Source organism: Schistocerca piceifrons, chromosome X (genome assembly GCF_021461385.2).
Source record: "Schistocerca piceifrons isolate TAMUIC-IGC-003096 chromosome X, iqSchPice1.1, whole genome shotgun sequence".
NCBI classification, from domain to species: domain Eukaryota; kingdom Metazoa; phylum Arthropoda; class Insecta; order Orthoptera; family Acrididae; genus Schistocerca; species Schistocerca piceifrons.
In genome coordinates, this window is record NC_060149.1 from 916,907,514 (window position 1) to 916,930,260 (window position 22,747).

Below are 22,747 nucleotides of genomic sequence, written 5' to 3' on the forward strand. Positions count from 1 at the left end.
AGCAATTGAATCTTAGGCCAAGCTGAAAATGTCTGTGTTGGAGTGGATTGGTTTTCTGCGCATGTGCAACACTGCGACATCATCTGTTCATTATGGGGCATCCATGCCCTATGAAGTACAGTGCCGGTATGCTACCTGTTTAGTGCGAACAATTCCCCAATGTTCTTGGTGGAGCAATCGCAAAACATCCTATTGCAACACTTTGGGAATAAGCACATGCGATTGTTGAGTTCAAAGGTTATGCTGACGTGCAAAAAATTGGCGCACAACTGAGTGGTGGGTACTGTTCAATGAACGAGTCCAAGATGTGCAAATGTAATGCAACAAAATGTTAAGATCTGGGTATGCTTCCATGGCCTGTGCTACTTTTTTTAATGGAAGGGAAAAGATTCCAGCAACTCAAAGTCCTGCGTATTGATCTGACAAGACATGGCAAATGCATCAAAATCAGAGTCTGGGCCTATCAAAAGGTGAGATAGGGAATCAGCATTGCCATGATTTGCCGTAGGTCTGTACACAATTTCGTACTGATACTGTGAAAGCAACAAAGCCTAGTGTTGCAATTTTTGAGCAGTGCGTGCAGTAACCGGCTTTGACGGGTGAAACAAGGACTGCAGAGGCTTGTGATCTGTCCTTAAATAGAACTTGCGACCATATAAATAGTGATGGAATTTTGTCACAGCATACACAATAACAAGAGCTCCTTTTTCAATTTGTGAATAATTGCACTGAGTTTTAGTTAACAAGTTTGAGGCAAAGTCAATAGGTCTGTCTTGTCCACCGATTCTGTGCGAAAGCACAGTGCCGATTCTGTAGGAAGGAGCGTCGACTTGCAAACCTACTGGCTTGGCAGTCAAAATGCTCTAAACATCTGTCATGAAGCAAACCATTTTTGAGTTTCTCAGAGGCGTCTTGACAGTCTTCAGTCCATGCAGAAGGCACATTTTTGCGATGCAATGGAGCCGCAACCTGAGTGGCATTTGGTATGAACTGAATTTAGTATGTCATCTTGCCTAGTACTGACTGCAGTTGACACATTGCGAGGAACAGGCAGGTCACGGATGGCAAGCAAATGAGATTGGAGGGGATGCACACACTGACAGTTTATCACATCACCTAAGTACTGTGGGTCAGTTTGAAAAAAGTCACACTTTTTGAGATGACATATGAGTCCTGCTTCTGACAACACTCGAAAGAGAGTACGCAAATTGTCAGTGTGTTCCTCTGGTGTACGACCTGAGACGACAGTATCGTTGAGGTAGTTTGAACAAATATTGCCGAGATAGTTTGAACAAAATGGCACTTTTACAGTCAACTATTCGTAGTAACGTTGAAATTGGCGGGTGCAAAAGCATTGCCGAAGGGCAAACACAAATACTTGAACAGTTCTAAGTGTGTATTTACAACAAACAGTTTTTCTGTGATTCTTCATCTAATGGAATTTGCAAGTAGGCATCACACAAATCTATCTTAGAAAAGTAATATCCTGCACCAAGCCTGCCTGTGAGTTCCTCAGGGCGAGGTAATGGATAAGTGTCAACTACTGTCTGTGGGTTGACTGTAGACTTGAAGTCAACACAAATGCAAATGCGACCAGGAGGATTAGGCAACAAAACGAGAGGACTTGACCATTGACTCACTTGACTGGGACCAATTAGACCATTAACTTGCGATTCTTTCAGTTCGCTGGCAACTTTGTCTCTTAAACCAATTGGAATGGGGCGGCCGTGGAAAAATGTAAGCTGTGCATTGTCTTTCAATGTAACATGTGCTACAAAGTTATTAGCTTTTCCCATTCCTTCTGAAAATAGTTCAGGAAACAATCTATTGATACTGTCTTTCAGTGCAAAAGCCGATATGGAAAGCACATTTTTGTGGATGCTAAGTCCAAACAAATCAAAGGCATCTAATCCAAATGTGTTCTCACTGTCTCTTGATTTAAACACAGTAAAATTCACTGCCCTAGTGTGAGATTTGTAAGTGGCAGGCAAACTACACTGTCCAAGCACTGGAATTTCCTGTCCGTTGTAAGCAGTGAGGTGCTTGCTAGATTTAGAAAGGTGTGGTGAGCCTAACTGTTCATTTGTGGCACGATTAAGCGAAGTTACTGAGGCACCTGTGTCTAACTGAAAGTTCACATGATGACCAGCAGTGCTTAACGAGATCAATGGTTTGTTAGAACATTGTTGCAAAGCACTAGGGCAAGAATGAGGCACAACTTTAATCTTACTTTTGGCAGAACCTGTTGTAGGTTTTGAAATTTACGGTGTCACACTGCACGTGCACAAGCTTATTTTTTCTGGGAGCAGACGAATTTGGCATCTTTGTACCATTGCAAATAAACTGCTTGGATATGGCCCTTTTTTTTCGTGTGTAACACGTTGCGTTACATGATGGGTGATCCTATCGTTTATGGTGAGCAAAATGTTTAGGACAGGTCTTCACTAAGTTCACAGGCTTGTTGACAAGGCTGTCAATGCGGCTGTGTACATACTCGTTGTTGTGGCTGCTTGGGTGGTCATGAACAAGGAGTGACTCGACCTGACAAATCGAGGCCTAGTGAAACTTATCGGCCGCTATGGTACCTGAATTATATTGCTCTAAGATTTGCAACAAAATATCAACAAAGTTAATTAAGGCACGTTCTTGTGAGTTTAGTACAATTGTAAGTTACATGTGTAACCAGTCAATTATAACTGGGACATTTCCTGACTGGCTAAAATATGCAGATGTTAAGCCTCTATTCAAGAAAGGGGACAAAGAGATACCATCAAACTACAGACCGATTTCACTTTTGCCAGCATTCTCAAAATTTTTAGAAAAAGTACTGTACAGGCGGCTTCTCAACCATCTGACCACAAATAACATTTTATTAAGAACACAGTTTGGATTTCTGAAGGGTTCTGATATCCAGAAGGCTATTTACACCTACAGTGAAAATGTACTTAATTCATTAAATAACAAATTACAAGTAGCAGGTTTTTTTTGTGATTTGTCAAAGGCACTTGGTTGTGTGAACCACAACATCCTTTTAAATAAATTAGAATTGTATGGTGTCATGGGCAGTGCTGCAAAATGGTTCAAGTTATACCTCGCTAACAGGAAACAAAGGGTGTCAGTGCAAAGGACTAGTGAATTAAGTCATCAGTCATCATCATAATGGGAAGAAATTACATGTGGTGTCCCACAAGGATCCATCTTAGGGCCATTGCTTTTTCTTGTGTACATTAATGATCTCTCATCAGTTACACTGCCAGAAGCAGTTTGTTTTGTTTGCAGACGACACAAGTATTGCAATAAGTAGTATGTCGAGTGTAGTTCTAAAAAGATCTGCTAATGATATTTTCATGGATATTAATAAATGGTTGAAAGCCAACTCACTGACATTAAACTTCGAAAAGACTCACTATATGCAATTCAGAGCCTGTAAGAGGTTTCCACCCAGCATATGCATAAAGTATGAAGAAGAGCAGATAGAAGAGGTTGACAGTCTTAAATTCCTGGGATTACAATTTGATAATAAATTCAGTTGGGAGGAGCACACCACAGAACTGCAGAAATGCTTTTGCAATTCGAGTGTTAGCTGACATAGGCGACATAAAAATGAAAAAGCTTGCATACTTTGCCTACTTTCATTCCATAATGTCGTATGGTATAATATTTTGGGGTAACTCTTCAAGTCAAACAAAAGTTTTCAGAGTCCAAAAGCGTGTAATACGTATTATTTGTGGAGTAAATTCACGGACGCCCTGTAGAAACCTCTTCAAAGAGCTGGGTATACTAACTACTGCCTCTCAGTATATTTACTCCTTAATGAAATTTATCCTGAATAATATATCTCTTCTTCCAACAAACAGCTCAGTTCATACATACAATACCAGGAACAAAAATGATCTGCACAAGGACTTAAAACCACGTACTTTAGTTCAAAAAGGGGTCCACTACTCAGGAACACTCATCTTCAATAATTTGCCAGCAAACATAAAAAATTTAGTTACAAATAAAGATCAGTTTAAAAGGAGCCTGAAAGACTTACTAGTGGCCAACTACTCCTGCTCCATTGATAAATTTTTTAATAGAAACAAATGATGGATTGTATATATTCATACTATTAGTATAGTTATTTCAGTGTAAAAAATAAATAAATAAATAAATAAATAAATAAATATTGACATGTTCCACATCCACAAGGATCTCCTCAGCACGGATCTATGGAATGAAAAACTAATCTAATCTCTAATCTAATCTGAGGAAGTGCTCGATCAGAGTACTTAAGGACCTGATCCTGTATCTGGGACATTGAATCTAATCATTAAAACACTGTAAAAGTTGCCACAATTACACCTAAATTTACACTTCCTAGTCTGCCTGTTAATTCTGTATACCACTGATGGTGCATCTGTTCTGGGTTTTTCTGCAAATGAAAAAACTGATATCTAGCTGCAGCTCCTTGGACTTTTTAGCCATAGTATTGAGTTAATGCAGTGGTTACTTCGTCATAACTGAGTTTGTTAGGAGACACCATTGGAAATAGTTTTTGTATTAATCTGAACACTGGGGACCCCGCATTCAAAAGAAAGTATTGTAGCTTTATAGTACCTTGAACTCAGTGAACTTCACAATGTGCTTGAAACTGTGTCAGGTATTGGAACCATTCCTCTTCGGTGTTAAATTGCCGGAACGTTGGTATACTGGTTGGCGGCACTTCTTGGGCCAAGCAGTTTGTCTGCTATGCGGCCGACACGGCTTGTGCAGCCAGTAGTTGTTGAACCGTTGTCAGCAAGGCAGCAATTTGTTGGTTCTGAAACTGAAAAACTTGTGTTAGATCCATCACACTGGCTGTCTGCTGCTGTGAGGTGGGGCAACCATAGTTTAGACAAATACATTATAGTAAAACTTAAGCAAAGCCTCTGAAAAGAGAAACTGGATTAGTTCTGCAGCTCCCCTCGTGGAATATGTGCAAGAACATGACACCACATTAGCAGTGAGAAATGAGCACCCCTGCAAGCTAAAACACAAGAGAAGCAAGCAAAATCTGCACTGAATTATATGCGATGCCAGTTTCTGTGTTGTCTTGTAGTCAATGTAGGCTTGTCCCATGGAAAGCAAGGAGAGGATGTTGTTTGGTGCCCAGTATCATCTTCTATAACACAAACTGCACGCATGTATTAACAGGGTTCTTTATTCATAAGAACAAGAAGTTACTTAAGATAGTTCAGATGTTGTGGTACAAGCTCTTCGTAACAGTCCATGTTAGCCTCACTGCTGGTGAAGTACAAATCAGCTATGTACATTACTGTGGTCGCTAGATACTGACTGACTCTGAGCTGGAGGCTGAGCTATCTGCGACTATGACTCCCAGTGGGTTGTGACTGATGACTCGAGTCATTGATGTACTCTCTGACTGACTGGGCCTCTGGTCCGCTGCGGTGATCTAAATGCTAGCTGTTGAGAGGGTATTGGTGGCACGTTGCTAGCAAGTCTCTATTTGGCCATTCTCCTGATAGGCATGTTGCTTGCACCTACTATCTATCTTCTCACAACCTCATTGCCGAGCGGTGTGCTGGCGACAGCTTACGACAGCAGGCTTATCAGGTTTGATTCCATGGGAAAATGGATGTGCCCAGCAAGTGGATGTGGATTTGCAATAAACAAGATTTTTGAGTGATTGCTGTGATCTTTACCCCATGAAATAAATGCAGTTTCTGGGCACATCTGTTTCCGTGTGGAATCAAATCTGATAAAATTATTGCCTAGCTTGGCAAATGCAACATACTACGCGCCGATTAAAATTACTTTGGAACTGACGTTTCATCAAGTCAAGGGGCCAGACAGTGGTAGTTCTTTCTCATGCGCTACATGCTCGCGGTGTTGCCTGTTTTGTAAGTATAAGCAGAGCCTTGCTTAGTGTGGCTGTGTGAATGCTGACCACTGCAACCTGTCAATCACAAAATAATTTTGATCAGAGTATACAAGTATAAAAATACTCAAAGTAAACTCGCACTATAAACCAGCACATCAACTTCAATAAGATATGTATCACAATAAATTTAACACCAAACACTGAACATGGCCACACAGTGACCAAAATCGAGATTTGCAACAAATATTATTGGTTATAGATTACTGTACTCTTTACCACTCGAAATAAATACATTCACTGGCCCTACCTGTTTTCGCATGGAATCAAACCTGATAAAACATCAATCGCTTAAGACCACAAGAACGCGGCATGAATAATTTGCCCAAGTACGTCACTTTCGAACATGCCACTCTTGCACAGGTGTTGTGGACCAGTGACAACTAATTGTTATATCTTACTTCTTGATGATGCAAACTGTAGAAAACAATGATTCCCAAGTTGAAACAAAGAAAGATTTATTCATGGCACAAGTTCACAAATAAATTAGTTCCAATAACAAAAGAAAAATCGTTTATCACTTGAGAATAACAGAAACAAAGTTGCTGGCATGGTACCAATTCAGAGTGAAGCCTCATCCTGAGTGGCTTGTAGAGTGGTGTGAGTGGGGCCTGTGCTATGGTCTTGGCTGCTTCAGATTGATGAGCTACAAGTGTAGATGCCCCCTGGCCTGGAAATGAGTGAGCAACTGACTGCTCTGCTAGAGGCTGTGCTTGGTCTTAAGTATCCAGCAGGCAGAACAACATCTGCGACCGCGTGACATGTGGGCTGTACTTGTTTTCTAGATATCAGGTGACCATATGTTGCCTTGACGTTCTCCTAATGACTCTCCACAAACTTGTCAACAATGACTCCATCTACTCTTTATCTGTGACGGGGTTTTAATGCACACCATGTGCTGTGAGTTCCATTACCAGCTGCCCCCATGGTTCGGCTTTTGAGGACCCCTTGTTACTAAAAGATCTATGCCTTAAGAACAAGGGCAGGTGTGCAATTGAGCACTATTACAGTCAGTCTTGCAACTGATTTATCTTTATGCTCTCCAGTCCTTTCACCCAGTGCTCAGTGTCAAGTGGTCAATTGTCTGGCCTTCATTTGTCACTTCCTGATATGAGTACACATAGCAAATTGTTGAACAGTGCCTGATGCGCAGGAAAGTAGTCTGTACACTGTACAGCCAGCTGCTACGAATGAATGTAGAGTATGTGCCCATAGTTCATTATATCACATCACTAGCATGATCTACAATGCCGCTGATGCGTACATGCCGTAGTCTTCATGGAGACTACAAAAACAGCTTGTCTGTGGAATGGCGATCTCCCAATTGCAGATCATTTGCAAATAAGCTCGTAACGTTTTAGGTGACAAGGGAAGAATGCTATCATATAATTAGGAGAGCAAAGAGACGAATGGGTTTCAGGTGCTGTCTGTGTCTGACAAACATCTTGAGTCAGATGCAGTCACTTGCCTTGTTTCAGGGGAAGACTCTCGGCCAGCAAAATCTGAGCAGTCACAGAGCATGGGATTACTGGTAGCTGGGAGCTCCAACGTTGGGCACATAATGGGCCTCTTAGGGATATTGCTGCCAAGGAGGGGAAAGAGTACAGTGCGCACTCTGTGTGCATACCAGTAGCCAGTAGGAGTCGTTTGAGATGTGGAACAGGTGCTTCTGAATTCCATGAAGAGCACAGGATGCAGCCAGCTGCAGGTGGTGGCTCATGTGAGTAGTAACGATGTGTTTCACTTTGGCTCAGAATAGATTCTCTCTGGTTTTGGGCTGCTAGCTATAGTGGTAAAGCCTACCAGTCATGCTTGTGAGTTAAAGCTGAAGCAACTGTGATACAGATCCTAGTGGATGGTCTGAATCAGAAGCTTAGACAGTTCTGTGACAATGTAGGCTGCATATTCCATGACTTTCATCATAGGGTGTTGTGTTTTTGGGTTCTGCCAGTTAGAGGGTCTTGGGGAAACTACAGTAAGAGTGTCAATCTAAAAGGGTGCAGGGCAAACAAAGGATGATGGTATACCTAGCAACAGTCAGTATTGTAGTTGTATATTGTCATAGCTGTGTTGGGAAAGAACCAGAGCTCCAAGTGCTAATGGAAAGCACTGAAGCTCAAATTGTTGTAGGTACAGGTGGGATGGGGGATGGGGAGAGGTGGGTGGCAGATAGGGGGTTGAAGGGGAGTGGCTCATGGGAGAGTAGGAAGCCATCTTTGGGCTACCTAGGGGTGCAGGTAGAGGGGGCAGGTGGCTGATGGCTGGGCACTCGATTTCACAGACTAGGGTGTGAGATAATGGTACACAACTGATGTGGAGACACAAATTGGGTGAGGGTACGGGGCAGGGGGTGGTGTGTGTGTGTGTGTGTGTGTGTGTGTGTGTGTGTGTGTGTGTGTGTCACACACACACACACACACACACACACACACACACACACACACACTCTCTCTCGGGTTGGGGCAGCAAATTACCTCAGGTTTAGGCCAGGAATGTTATAGGAGTAAAGGATATACAGTAAGCATAGCTCTCATCTGCGCAGCTCAGAAAAGCTGCTGGTGGTGGTGGTGGTGGTGGTGGTGGTGGTGATCAGGATCCAGATGGCACGGGTTGTGAGTCAACCATTGAAATACCGTATGTTATGCTCTGCTGCATGTCGTGCTACTGAATGGTCCACCTTGTTTTTGGCAACTATTTAGTGGTGGCTGATCATATAGTTGACAGTTGTTTGGTTGTCATATCAATGTAAAACACTGTGCAATGGTTGCCGTAGAGCTGGTATATAACATGGCTGCTTTTGCAGGTGGCTTGGCGTGTGTTGGGGTAGGATAACCCTGTGACAGGACTGGAGTAGGTGCTGCTGGATGGGCGGATTAGACATATTTTGCATCTGGGACTTCCGTAGGGGTATGATCCCTGTGGCAAGTGATTGGGGGTGGGAGTGGCATAGTGATGGACTAGGATGTTGTAGAAGTTAGGTGGGAAGTGCAACACTATCCTGGGAGGAGTTGGTAGTATCTTGGGTAGGATGCCCCTCATTTCAGGGCATGATGATAGATAATCAGAGCCCTGACGAAGGACATGGTTCAGTCATTCCAGCCAGGGGTGGTATTGGGTGACAAGGGGTGTTTCTTTCTGGTTGGTTCTTGGGATGGCTGTGAGGATCAGGTGTGTGTGAAGATATGGTGTGGGAGATCTGTTTGTGAATTAGGTGTGGAGGGTATTGCCTGTCTGTGAAGGCCTTTGTGAGGCCTTCAGCATACTGGGCAAGGGAGTTCTCGTCCCTGCAGATGCATCTACCACAGGTGGCCAGGCTGTATGGCAGGGATTTTTTGGTGCAGAAGGGGTAGCAGCTGTCAGAGTGCTGGTACTGTTGGTAATTGGTGGGTTTGACGTGGACTGAGGTTGGATGGAGCCATCTGAGAGGAGGAAATAGACATCAAGGAAGGTGGCATGATTAGTGGAGGAAGACCAGGTGAAATGGATGGGAGAGAAGGTATTGTGGTTGTGGAGGAATGAAGATAAGGCGTCCTGACCTTGGTGTCCAGATTATAAAGATGTCATGAATAATCCTGAACCAGACCAGAGGTTTAGGATTTTTGGAAGCTATGAATGTTTCCTCTAGGTGGCCCATGAAGAGGTTGAGATACGAGGCTGCCATGCAGGTGCCCATGGCTGTGCCACAAATTTATTTGTATACCTTCCCTTCAAAGGTGAAGTAGTTATGGGTTAGGATGTAGCTGGTTAGGAGTACGAGGAATGAAGTGGTGGATTTGGAATCTGCAGGGCATTGGGAGAGGTAGTGTTCAATTGTGGCAAGGCCATGGGCATGAGGGATGTTGATGTGTAGGGAGACTGCATCAACAGTGATGAGTAGGGATCCTGGGGGTGGGGGATTAAGGATGTGGGGATGGTGGAGAGCTGGTACAGGAAGTGGTTGGTATCTTTAGCGTGTGAGGCTAGGTTTTGGACAGTTGGTTGGAGATATTGATCAACAAGGGCCAAAATTCTTTCGGGGGTGGGGGGGGGGGGGTGTCCCTGTAACCAACCACAGCGGGGCACCCAGGATTTTTAGGTTTGTGGATTTTTGGGGAGCATGTAGAAGGTGGGTGTGCGGGCTGTTGTTGGGGTGCGTAGGAAGATGGATTCAGGGGAGAGGTTGTGGGAAGGACCTAAGGATTTCAGCAAGGATTAGAGGTTATGTTGGACTTCAGGGATGGGATCACTTTTGCAGAACTTGTAGGTGGAGGTTGTCAGACAACTGGTGGAGGCCCTCTGCCTGGTAGTCACTCCGGTTCATCACAATTGTGGTGGAACCTTTGTCTGCTGGGAGGATGATCAAGTCAGGATCCATTTGTAGGTTGTGTAGAACAGTCCTTTCTTCTGTTGAAAGGTTGTTGTTCTTAGGGAGGAAACTGGGGAAGAATGGTGAGGCCAGGTTGGAAGTTAGGAATTCCTGGAAGGTGACCAGGGGATGGTTAGGTGGGAGTGTGGGAGGATCACGATTGGTTGATGGTATGAAATTACTTTGAACAGTTAGTTCAGGAGCCCACTTGAAATGTAAATGGCTGAAGAGTTAGTTCAGGAGCCCACTTGAAATGTAAATGGCTGCAAAAACATACTTGACCTATTGTCAACAAATAATCCAGGGCAAATAGGGAGCATCGTGATGGGAACAGGAATTCATGACCAAAGGTTGTTGCAGCAAGCTGAAGATCATAACATTCAAGTCCACAAAAAAAGCAAAATATATTTATTTGAAGAAAGCAGACAAAAATCCGCCTAATGTGTTCTTAAGAGTCAATCTTCCATCCTTCCAATCTGACTATGTAAGCATTGACCAGATACAATTTAATATCAAAGAAATTGTATCGACAGCAATTGAGAGGTATGTACCAATTAAAGTGGTAATAATTGGTACTGATCCTCCCTGGTACAGAAACCAGGTCATAACACTGTTGCAGAAGCGACAAAAAAAGCATGCCAGATTTAAAAGAATGCAAAATTTCCAAGATTGGTGAAGTTCACCAGCAGCAACGTGCAGTCAGCACCTCCACTGCGTGATAGCAATGCTAATGTTATTGATGACAGTGCCACTAAAGCTGATTTACTAAACACAGTTTTCTGAAATTCCTTCACCAAAGAAGAGAAAGTAAATATTCCAGATTTATAATCGACAGCAACTGCCAATGTGAGTAACTTACATTAGGTGTCCTAGGTGTAGCGAAGCAGCTTAAATCATTTAAAGTCAAGGCGTCTGGTACAGACTGTATACCAATTAGGTTGCTTTCAGAGTATGCTGATACAGTTGCTCCATACTTGGCAATTGTATACAATCACTCCCTCATTGAAAGATCCACAACTAAAGACTAGAAAGTGTTGCACAAGTCACACCAGCACTCAAGAAAGGAAACAGGAGTAATCCGCTGCATTGTAGACCTGTATCATGGATGCCAATGTGCAGTAGGATTTTTTAAGATATATTGTGTTCAAACATTATGAATCGTTCAAATAACTTCCGGGAATTCAGCCAGGAAACACTTTCTGCAACCACTGATGTTTCGGCGGGAGAACACCCCGCCATTTTCAAGGCAAACTGCAACGGACAGGTGACGTACATGCAAATTTAAAACTTCGGTTCTCGGACTGATGTGGGAAAGATAACACACACACTGAACACAAGGGCCACCAAAGATGACCACAGTCAGAGCTATCGATAGTGAGACTACGAACTTGCAGGTGAGGTAGCAGTGACTGTGTCCCTCTGTTTTTTGACAAGGGAGAGAGCCGGATTCCAAACAGAGTTTAAACAAAAACCTCCATCCCTGTTAGCAAGGTTGCTTGCTAATTTAATCTCAACTGCCTCCTTAATAACACTGTCCCAATAGCTGGACATGTATGCCAATATCTCGGTGTTGTTATATAACACGGGGTGACCAGTATCCAAGCAATGCATGGGAATAGCAGATCTACTTGGCTGCTGTAATTGTGTGTGCCATTTATGCTCAGTACATCGGTCCTCCATGGTCCTGATAGTTGACCAACATATGCCATCCCGTAGCTACAAGGAATGCGATATACACCCGACTTATGCAGACCAAGATCATCCTTAACAGAACTCAAAAGTGCTTTAATTTTAGATGGAGGTTGGAAAACACATTTCACATCGTATTTCTGTAAAATACGACCGATCTTGTTGGAAGTGTTTCCTACATAAGGCAGAAAGGCAGTAGACTTAGGTGTTGACTCAGAATTATCATCAATCACCCGATGTACAGTTGATCGATAGCACAATGCACATTCAGTCTGTCTATCACTATAACCATTTTGAGGAAATGTAACTTCAAGATGGGACAGCTCAGCTGGCAAAGACTCAGCGTCAGAAACGACATGTGCCCTGTGTACCAAAGTATGAAGTAACCCAGCCATCCTGATTTAGGTTTTCCGTGATATTTCTAAATCGCTTCAGGCAAATGCCAGGATGGTTCCTTGGAAAGGGCACAGCCGACTTCCTTCCCTAATCTGAGACCGATGACCTCGCTGTCTGGTCTCCTTCCCAAAACAACCCAACCCCAACGAATTACCCCTTCACGCTGAGCCAGATGGTGACAACTATTAGGCTGTAAGTACAAGTTGGTGTGAGTATGTTTCATGTAGACTGCATGTCCCAATGTTCCAGCATCCTTCCTCCTAACCAACACGTCAAGAAAGGAAAGGAACCACCCTCTTCCACCTCCATCGTTAAACGAATGTTTAGGGTGGATCGAGTTCAGATGTTCTAGAAAGACATTCAGATTCTCCCTACCTTGAGGCCAAACAACAAAGGTATCAAACTTCCTGGCAGATTAAAACTGTGTGCCGGACCGAGACTCGAACTCGGGACCTTTGCCTTTCGCGGGCAAGGCGAAAGGCAAAGGTCTCGAGTTCGAGTCTCGGTCCAAAACACAGTTTTAATCTGCCAGGAAGTTTCATATCAGCGCACACTCTGCTGTAGAGTGAGAATTTCATTCTAGAAACAAAGGTATCGTCATCATATCTAAAGAAACAGGCGGGTTTCAAAGATGCCGACTCCAATGCACGTTCCTCGAAGTCTTCCATAAACAAATTTGTGATCAGTCCTATAACCGAGGTTTTAAATTTGCATGTATGTTGCCTGTTCATTGCAGTTTGCCTTTAAAATCACGGGGTGTTCTCCCGCCGAAATATCGGTGGTCACTGAAAGTGTTACCTGGCTGAATTCTCGGAAGTTATTTGAAAGTTGTATGTGCCAGGAGAAACTTGGGTCTCATTATGAATCATGTCAAAGGAAATGATTTAGCAACAAATAGCCATTGTGTATTCAGAAAATATAGCTATCTATCTATTCTCACAAAGTAATATGTGCTATTGACAGGGGATGTCAAATTGATTCCATATTTTTAGATTTCCAGAAGGTTTTTGACACAATTCCTCACAAGCAACTTCTAATCACATTGCGTGTGTATGGAGTATTGTCTCAGTTGTGCAACTGGATTTGTGATTTTTTTGTCAGAAAGGTCACACTTCATAGTAATAGATGGAAGGTCATCAAGTAAAACAGAAGTAATATCTGGAGTTCCCCAAGGAAGCTTTATAGGTTTTCTGCTGTTCCCGATCTGTATAAACAATTTAGGAGACAATGTGAGCAGTCCTGTTAGATTGTTTGAAGATGATGCTGTCATTTACCATCTTGTAAAGTCATCAGATGATCAAAACGAATTGCAAAATTATTTAGACAAGATATCTGTAAGGTGCAAAAAGTGGCAGTTGACTCTAAATATTTAAAAGTATGAAATCATCCACTTGTGTTCCAAAGGAATCCACTAAATTTCGGTTACACAATAAATCTCACAAAATATACAGTGAATTCAACTAAATATTATGGATTACAATTACGAGTAACTTAAATTGGAACACTCACATAGATAATGTTGTGTGGTAAGCGAACAAAAAACTGTGATTTATTGGCAGAACACTTTAGTAAGTGACTTCCTACACTACACTTCTGTCCTCTTCTGGAGTATTGCTGTTTGGTGTGTGATCTGAATCAGATAGGGTTGACAAAGGACATTGAGAAAGTTCAAAAAAGGGCAGCTTGTTTTGCATTATTACAAAATTTGCGAGGTAGCGTCACAGACGTGATATGCAAGATGAGATAGCAATCATTAAAACGAAGGTGTATTTCATTGCAGCGAGATCTTTTCATGTAATCTGAAGTGGCAACTTCCAAATGCAACACCCACCTGTGCCGGAAGAAATGATCATCGTAACTAAATCAGAGAGATCAGATCTTACATGGAAAGATTTAATTGTTCGTTTTTTCCCATGCAATGTTTGATAGTGAAATGGTAGAGAAATAATTCGAATGTGGTTCGATGAACCATCTGGCAGATACTTAAATGTGAATTACCGAGTAATAGTGTATATAATAATTCCAATCCCAAAGAAAGCAGGTGTTGACAGATGTGAAAATTACCGAACAATCAGTTTAATAAGCCACAGCTGCAAAATACTAACCCGAATTCTTTACAGACGAATGGAAAAACTAGTAGAAGCCGACCTCGGGGAAGATCAGTTTGGATTCCGTAGAAATACTGGAACACGTGAGGCAATACTGACCTTACGACTTATCTTAGAAGAAAGATTAAGGAAAGGCAAACCTACATTTCTAGCAATTGTAGACTTAGAGAAAGCTTTTGACAATGTTGACTAGAATACTCTCTTTCAAATTCTAAAGGTGGCAGGGGTAAAATACAGGGAGCAAAAGGCTATTTATAATTTGTACAGAAACAAGATGGCAGTTATAAGTTGAGGGACATGAAAGGGAAGCAGTTGTTGGGAAGGGAGTAAGACAGGGTTGTAGCCTCTCCCCGATGTTATTCAATCTGTATATTGAGCAAGCAGTGAAGGAAACAAAAGAAAAATTTGGAGTTGGTATTAAAATCCATGGAGAAGAAATAAAAACTTTGAGGTTCGCCGATGACATTGTAATTCTGTCAGAGACAGCAAAGGACTTGGAAGAGCAGTTGAATGGAATGGATAGCATCTTGAAAGGAGGATATAAGATGAACATCAACGAAAGCAAAACGAGGATAATGGAATGTAGTCGAATTAAGTCAGGTGATGCTGAGGGAATTAGATTAGGAAAGGAGACAAAGTAGTAAAGCAGTTTTGCTATTTGGGGAGCAAAATAACTAATGATGGTCGAAGTAGAGAGGATATAAAATGTAGACTGGCAATGGCAAGGAAAGTGTTTCTGAAGAAGAGAAATTTGTTAACATCGAGTATAGATTTAAGTGTCAGGAAATCATTTCTGAAAGTATTTGTATGAAGTGAAACATGGACGATAAATAGTTTGCACAAGAAGAGAGTAGAAGCTTTCGAAATGTGGTGCTACAGAAGAATGCTGAAGATTAGGTGGGTAGAGCACATAACTAATGAGGAAGTATTGAATTGGATTGAGGAGAAGAGAAGTTTGTGGCACAACTTGACCAGAAGAAGGGATCGGTTGGTAGGACATGTTCTGAGGCATCAAGGGATCACCAATTTAGTATTGGAGGGCAGCGTGGAGGATAAAAATCGTAGAGGGAGACCAAGAGATGAATACACTAAGCAGATTCAGAAGGATGTAGGTTGCAGTACTTGCATAGGATAGAGTAGCATGGAGAGCTGCATCAAACCAGTCTCAGGACTGAAGACCACAACAACAACAACAACAACAACAATGTAGATATTGTCATATCTGATCATTTTACACAAGAGAATAGTGGCCCTCAGGGTAGTGTTTTAAGTGTGGAAACATTTTCAGTACCTATAGGAGTACACAAATTGGCTACAGATGACAGGAAGCAAGAGAAATGGGGAAATATGGGGAAAGAATAACTGGTTTTAAGTTTTTGATGGAAAAAGAAAATATTTGTGTGTGTGTGTGTGTGTGTGTGTGTGTGTGTGTGTGTGTGTGTGTGTGTGTGTTCAATCATTCCTGTCATGTTTTTAATCTTCATTTGTTTAGACTATGGGATATTGTTTTACATTTTAAACCACTGCATGGTTTCTAGGCCTCACTTTCACCCAGAAGCTTATGTGGTAGCCCACCTGAGGGACATAAGCCATACAAGTCATTCCCCTAAATCACTTAATATTTTAAAATGCAGTGTGCAAGGGGCATGGGATGCAGTTCAAGACTGCCTGCTCTAGGTTTACAGAGCTTTGTGTGCTACCAGTTTCATTGTGGATGCATGTTTTATAAATCTGCCAAACCCGTCGTACCTTCAGCTTTTGAGACAGTCCACCATGAGGGAGTTAGGCTGGCCACAGGAGGCTTAGGAAGAGTTCTCATTGAAGTAAGGTCTTATGGGACCAAACTGCCGAGGTCATCGGTCCTTAAGCTTACACATTATTTAATTTAACTTAAAACTAACTTACACTAAGTACAGCACACACACCCATGCCCGAGGGAGGACTTGAACGTCTGATGGGGGGAGCCGTGTGGACCGTGACAAGACGCCTCAGACCTCGTGGCTACCCTGTGCAGCAATGTCTCATTCTCAGCATCTGTGCAGAGGTTGGTGAGCCACCAGTTCACATCATCTGCCAGCTCCTCATGATGCAGCAAGCATACAGAATGTATTCTTACTCCAGTATCAGCATATCATATAATTGCTCACTTACCCATGGAACTTATTTTCAGTAATTGCCTGGAGAAACAAGACCATATGTGGTTTTTGCAAAGATCAATCTTTAACAAATAAGTGTGATGAATACTAATGGTTTATGCCAAGGTTACAGTAAATCGCCATCATGGCTTGTTTTAGGAGGTTCATAGGGTCTTGAATTTGACAAATTTTAGGATAAAAAGCACGGAAAGTGTGATTTTTCATTCTTTCCTTTTAAATTTATCACATTTCATTACCACATTAACTGATGGACCAACTCAGTGAAACTAACATGGCTGTCACCAATTTTCTCAGATCATGTCTTTTGGATATGTCTACCAGATAAATTTACAGTGAATAATGCTGAGTAGTATGTGATTCTTGAATACTCTACAGCAGATGAGGTGGGACCAAAGGAATAAGTTTTTAACACACTGTGAGTCCTCTCATTTTCTTCAGGTCCTTCAGCACAAGTATCTAGCAGAGAAAATAGTCCAGTACATAATGAATTGTAAGAAACTGTCACAGCTATATTGATACACATTTATCATGTCACAACAGATTTCAGGTTTCGTTTGAAAGAACATGATCAGTTGCACAGCCAACAATCTTCATAACAAATCCCCATAGAGTTAGTTGTCAGTATCATAATTTAAGAAGCCCAGTAATTTTAAAGGCAAATTCTGAAATGTGATGTGTGTATAAACACTGTGTTGACCACCTGGTAGAAGCACATCAAGCAGTGCACTATATTTTAAAGAAGTTTATTTTGTAAAAGTTTGTGGAGGCAGACTTCCATGCCCTCTACTTTAGCTCATGGCAAGTGTGGTAAAACTTTTCTAAAAATTTTATATTGTCTGGAGTTCAATCAAACCTTATAAATTGAAGCTTTTAGTGTGTCACTGAATTGCTGACTCATCTATTAAGTTATCAGGCAGCTACATGTATGTGCTTTTGTAGGTTATGCTCTTCTCTTTGATTATTGTCCTTTTAAATAACAATATCTACTCAACCAATTACTGCCACTAGACCAGTTACTTCAGGAATTGCTTTTGACATTACCTTTGCAGCTACGTTTTTCAGTAGATAAAGCAAATAAGTATATGGTGTCTGAAGACCTGATTATAAATTTTTCAGTTGCATCATCATATCATAATGTGCACAACAAAGCTAGAGGGCAATACTGTTGTGTAAACACCAACAACAAAGAATCAGACACCCAGATGAGCAACTAAAGCAAACAGAGGAGGACATGGGCTGGATAGCAAACAACCCTTTTTGGTGTATTAATAAAAACAAATTTCTTTTTTCGGATTATGAATGTACTCTCCTTAAAATTGTGTGTGATGCCTTCATTTATATTAAAAGTACTGTATTAAATTATGTGTGTAGTAGCAATAATGTCATAGGTACCAGTCATATACCACATTTGATTCTGTAAAATTGGGTCTGAAATGTTTTGTGTTGCAATAACTTGGTACTTGTTGTTTTTTTGTGATAACTAGTTGAATGGAAAAATGGTGTTTCATGTTTAGAAGGGAAAAATAGCAGCATTCTGTTAATCCTTTGGTATATTGCTGTTCCTTTATACACATGATTTACAGATTGTAGTTTTTAGTTACTCAGTAGTTGCAACTATCTGTCTAACAAAGTTTTCTTTAATTTCAGTTCCCCAAACATTGCAAAGCCATTTCATGTGGGTCATTTGCGTTCAACAGTAATAGGAAATTTTATTTCAAAATTACATGAGTACCTAACATTTGATGTACTGAAGCTGAACTACCTTGGTGACTGGGGTACTCAGATGGGCTTGTTAGCAGTTGGACTGGACATGCTAAAATATTCAGATGATGTAGTTAAACAAAATCCAATTGGTTCCCTGTATGAGGCATATGTGACTGCAAATAAAGAGGCAGAGCACAATCCAGAAATCCATGTTCAGGCTCGAAAAATTTTTGAACAGATGGAAAATGCAGATTCTGAGGAACTGGGAAAATGGCAACTATTTCGCAAGTATTCAGTAAATGAGCTGGAAAAAACGTACAGAAGATTGGGAATAAAATATGACGATTTCCACTGGGAGTCAATGTATAGAGCTAAGCACATTGGTTGGGTACTGGAAATGATGAAAGGAAATGGGTTTGTGCAGACACAAGAAGATGGGAAATGTGTTATTGATTTAAACGGAAGAAAAGTTACTATTGTAAAAAGTGATGGGTCAATGCTTTATTTAACCAGAGACATCGCAGCAGCAATAGAACGACACAGGAGGTTTAAATTTGATGAGATGATATATGTTGTAGAGAATGGCCAAAGTGATCATCTTTCAACTTTGTTCACAACACTTAAGAAACTTGGGCTGCCATGGGCACATACTCTCAAACATGTAAAATTTGGTAGAATCCATGGAATGAGTACCAGACGTGGACAGACTGTCTTCTTAAAAGATGTTCTGGATGAAGCAAAATTAATCATGAAGAATAAACAAAATAAATCTGCTAGTATGTAAGTTTTATTTCATTGCACTGAATAAGTTCTAATTTTTTAAGTTTCAAAATTTTGATCAATTAAAGAAAAAAGATTGCTACTTATCTTAGTGTTCTTAGTTTTTTATTTGTTTATTTCATAGATTAAAATTCTTACAATAAGGTGTAATCCCTTACTCCTATTCCTTAATGTATAACTGAAGTGGATTTTAATTTCTATAACGTTAATTCTACTTACCTGTACCACTTGCTTATTCATTTATTTAATGCTTCTTCTAAATGATCAGCACTTGGGGCTGTGTGATTCCCTGCTTACACATTTATCGTCATAGTTTGAAAGGAAAATATATATATCTTTGCATATTACCCTGCCAGGAGGTGGGGACTCGCAGCTCTTTTGTGAGTAAATGCGTTGGTGGGGATGGAACTCTACAAGCAGCCATATGGTGCATGGCAGAGGGTACCTTGTGCCACTATTAGTCATTTACTATCCTTTTCTACATGTAATTAGTGAGAAAAAACAACTGTCTGTGTGCCTCTGTGCGAGCCCTAATTTCTCTTATGTTACCCTTATACATATCTATGTAGGTGGCAGTAGAATCATTCTGTGGTCAGCATCAGATGCTGGTTGTCTTAAATTTTCTTAATAGTGTTCCATGAAAAGAATGGTGTCGTCCCTCCAGGGATTCCCATTTGAGTTTTTGAAGCATCTCCGTAATACTCGTATGTTTATCTAACCCACTAGTAACAAATCTAGTAGCCTGCCTCTGAGCTGTTTCAGTGTCTTCCTTTAATATGATCTAGTGGGGATGTCGAACACTTGAGCGGTACTCAAAAATGACTGACAATAGTATTTTGAACGCGATCTCCTTTGCAGGTTAACTGCATGTCCTAAAATTTACTTAATAAACTGAAGTCAACAATTTGCCTTCCCTGCAACCTCTTTCTCTCATATTTGGTCTGTAGGACAGACTCTGTTTTGACAATCTATTACATTGATTATGGCTTTTCTCACTTTATTTATGTTATGAGAGTTATTTCAGGTAAAACATGTTTGGTCTCTACATCCAGGTTCGACCTCCACTATTTCAAAATTTGTCATAGAAGCAACCAGTCCCTATGGAGGCATAAAGTACCCACACAGTGATAGCCCTGTGACTATGCAGGGATCACACTATCAGTGCACAAGCTGCTAACTCCCCAGACATGCTGAGAGGTATGCGGCCATGAGGCTCTGGCAGTGTATCCAGACAGACCTGAACGCTTCATTGCTGATTGTTACAACCCTAAGAACTTTCCCTCCCTGCCCACAGCATAAGAGGAAACAAAATTAAGTGAACTGCAAAAACTTTCTCGCATCAGTTTGTGGTTTGCAACTGAACATATGGGGAATTCGTTCTATCTACAAAACCCACGTTCTTTGTAGATAATATAAAAAAAGCATTAAATCTCATATGTCGAGGCCTACCTAACAAAAAGGTTAACATGAGCATTTATCGTTTAGAACTCCCTCTCTTAGCTGCAGAGGCATGGAAAGGAGGTGATGTTCTTTTGTATGCTAGAGAATAAGTGAATTCTGGACAGCAAACTGTTAGAATTAACAGCCATGGTTGCATGTTGTATTCCAACTGCCACTGTGCAGTTTCCATACATACAGTGTCGTTGCTCTTCTGGCATAGAATTGTGCAACAGGGAGAAAATAAAGGGCTGGAAGGAAGGGATAACAAGCAGCCATGAATGAAACCAACCTAGCAATAGGGGAGCTCCTGCCAATGACTGAAGCAAGGCTAAATGAATGGGAATATTGAGAAAACCCAGATGTAAAAAAAAAAAAAACCCCTAACTTTTTCAGGAGATACAAAAATATTCTAGATCTTAAAATTATGCTGAAACTCCATTTTTCCTATTTTTCATTAAACTGAGTTTAGAGGAAAGGATGCCAATGCACTGTAGACCATTTTGATAAATTTTCTTTACGTTGAGTTAAAATTACTGAACTCATACTTTCTTGTTAGTATGCACAAAAATCAAACAAATTATGCCTGTTTTCTGTTCCCTTTGGCATTATACTCCACACATTGACAGTTCTTTGACACATGTTGGCCAGTTTCATATATGAGAGTAGAAGTTCTGGACGGTTTCTTCTTTTGATGGAAATGGTAGAAAGCACCTTAGGTGCACTTTCTTCTCATTTATAGACACATGATCTTGATAGGCCTGACTTACAGGGCTTAGTGGAATTACAGAAGGATCAGCCAGCTAGAATGTGTGCTCTTCTGCTCCATCAATGAATGGTCTAACTTTAACAACACCAAGACTTCCATGTGAATAGCACAACTGCATGAATTGTGTTATGTGAAAGTGCTGTTTGTTATTTCTTTGTGTAGGCCTTTCTCGAGTTTCAACAGAAGTAGCATTCTTTTGATAGAACTTTGGCAACCATTCCTTTAAATTTAATGTCTCTTCTGTTTTTGGTATTTTCAATTCAAAATTCAACTTCGTGCTGGACTCTTATTAGTTCTGAATATTCTTTTGGCAAATATGTTCTAGTCACCTTCCTAATTTTCCCTTTTACCATGCTGAAAAAAGTAATGGGTAGAAAGTATTGGACAATGAAGAGAAATATTTCCTGTGCCACAAGCATTAAACAAAATCCTACCACTGCATGGTTTTTATTTTGGCCTCCAAATGAGGCAAAGAACAAGTAATGGTGTTTAATGTGTTGTCCAACATTTCCATTTCTGTAATCAAAAAGATACGGGCAAACTTCATTGGCCTTTTCAGTGCTATTCTTTCATGATAGAGATAAAACCTGGCTCTTCCACTTTATAATTCACACACATAAAAGACATTTTCTGTAAGCTGAGGCAAGTCAAACATGTCTTGTATTGGTATCTGAGGCAGTTGCAGGTTCTGTATAAAATCAAACAAGAGGTCTGTAATGGTGGAATCTGTTTCAGTTTCCTATTTACTTGTACACTATTAACTCAGCTGTTGCTGCCCTTTCATTGTCATCATTCAGTGATGGATTTTCGACAATACTATGAGAAGAATAGATTGCTGCTCACCATATAGTGGAGATGTTGAGTCGCAGACAGGCACAACAGCAAGACTATTAAACATGTAAGCTTTCAGCCAGAAGGCCTTCTTCTGAAATAGACACACACATTCATGCAAACTCAGCTCACACACACATGACCACTGTCTCTGGTTGCTGAGACAAGTGTGCTGACAACTTAAAATTTTGAGAAATCCTACAACTTTTGTACATGTTGGGTTTCTCTTCAGTTAGGCGATATGATGGCTACATAACAACAAAGAAAATGACAGAACATATGGTGTTTATATCATGATAGACCTACATGTCTAAAGTACAAAATCATAGGTAACTCAATTTTGCCACAAAATGGACATATGGGATTTCTCAATTTTCCAATTCAAATGCTCTCTAATTGCCTTCTGATTGGACACTATCCTTTCGAAACATGTACGCTACTCTTACTCTGCTGAGAGAACCAATTGGAGTGTAATGTTTGTGGCATATGAATACCACTATACGTCTATTTGAAAGAGTACATCCAGCTTTTATGTGGTAGACTGGGGTGAGCGTGGGCACTTGCCTCTGTTTTGGACAATGATACCAGAAGAGCCAGCTGCATTATAAGGTT

At 40.9% G+C, this 22,747-nt stretch overlaps 1 protein-coding gene across 1 annotated transcript in view; it reads left to right on the forward strand.

Annotated features, from left to right (window-relative positions):
- LOC124722581 (probable arginine--tRNA ligase, mitochondrial) overlaps positions 1-22,747 on the forward strand; it is a 54,257-nt gene that overhangs the window by 15,192 nt on the left and 16,318 nt on the right. Inside the window, exon 3 of the mRNA XM_047247719.1 lies at positions 18,262-19,094. Within this exon, the coding sequence (XP_047103675.1) occupies positions 18,262-19,094 (833 nt within the window). The remainder of the gene's footprint in view (positions 1-18,261; positions 19,095-22,747) is intronic.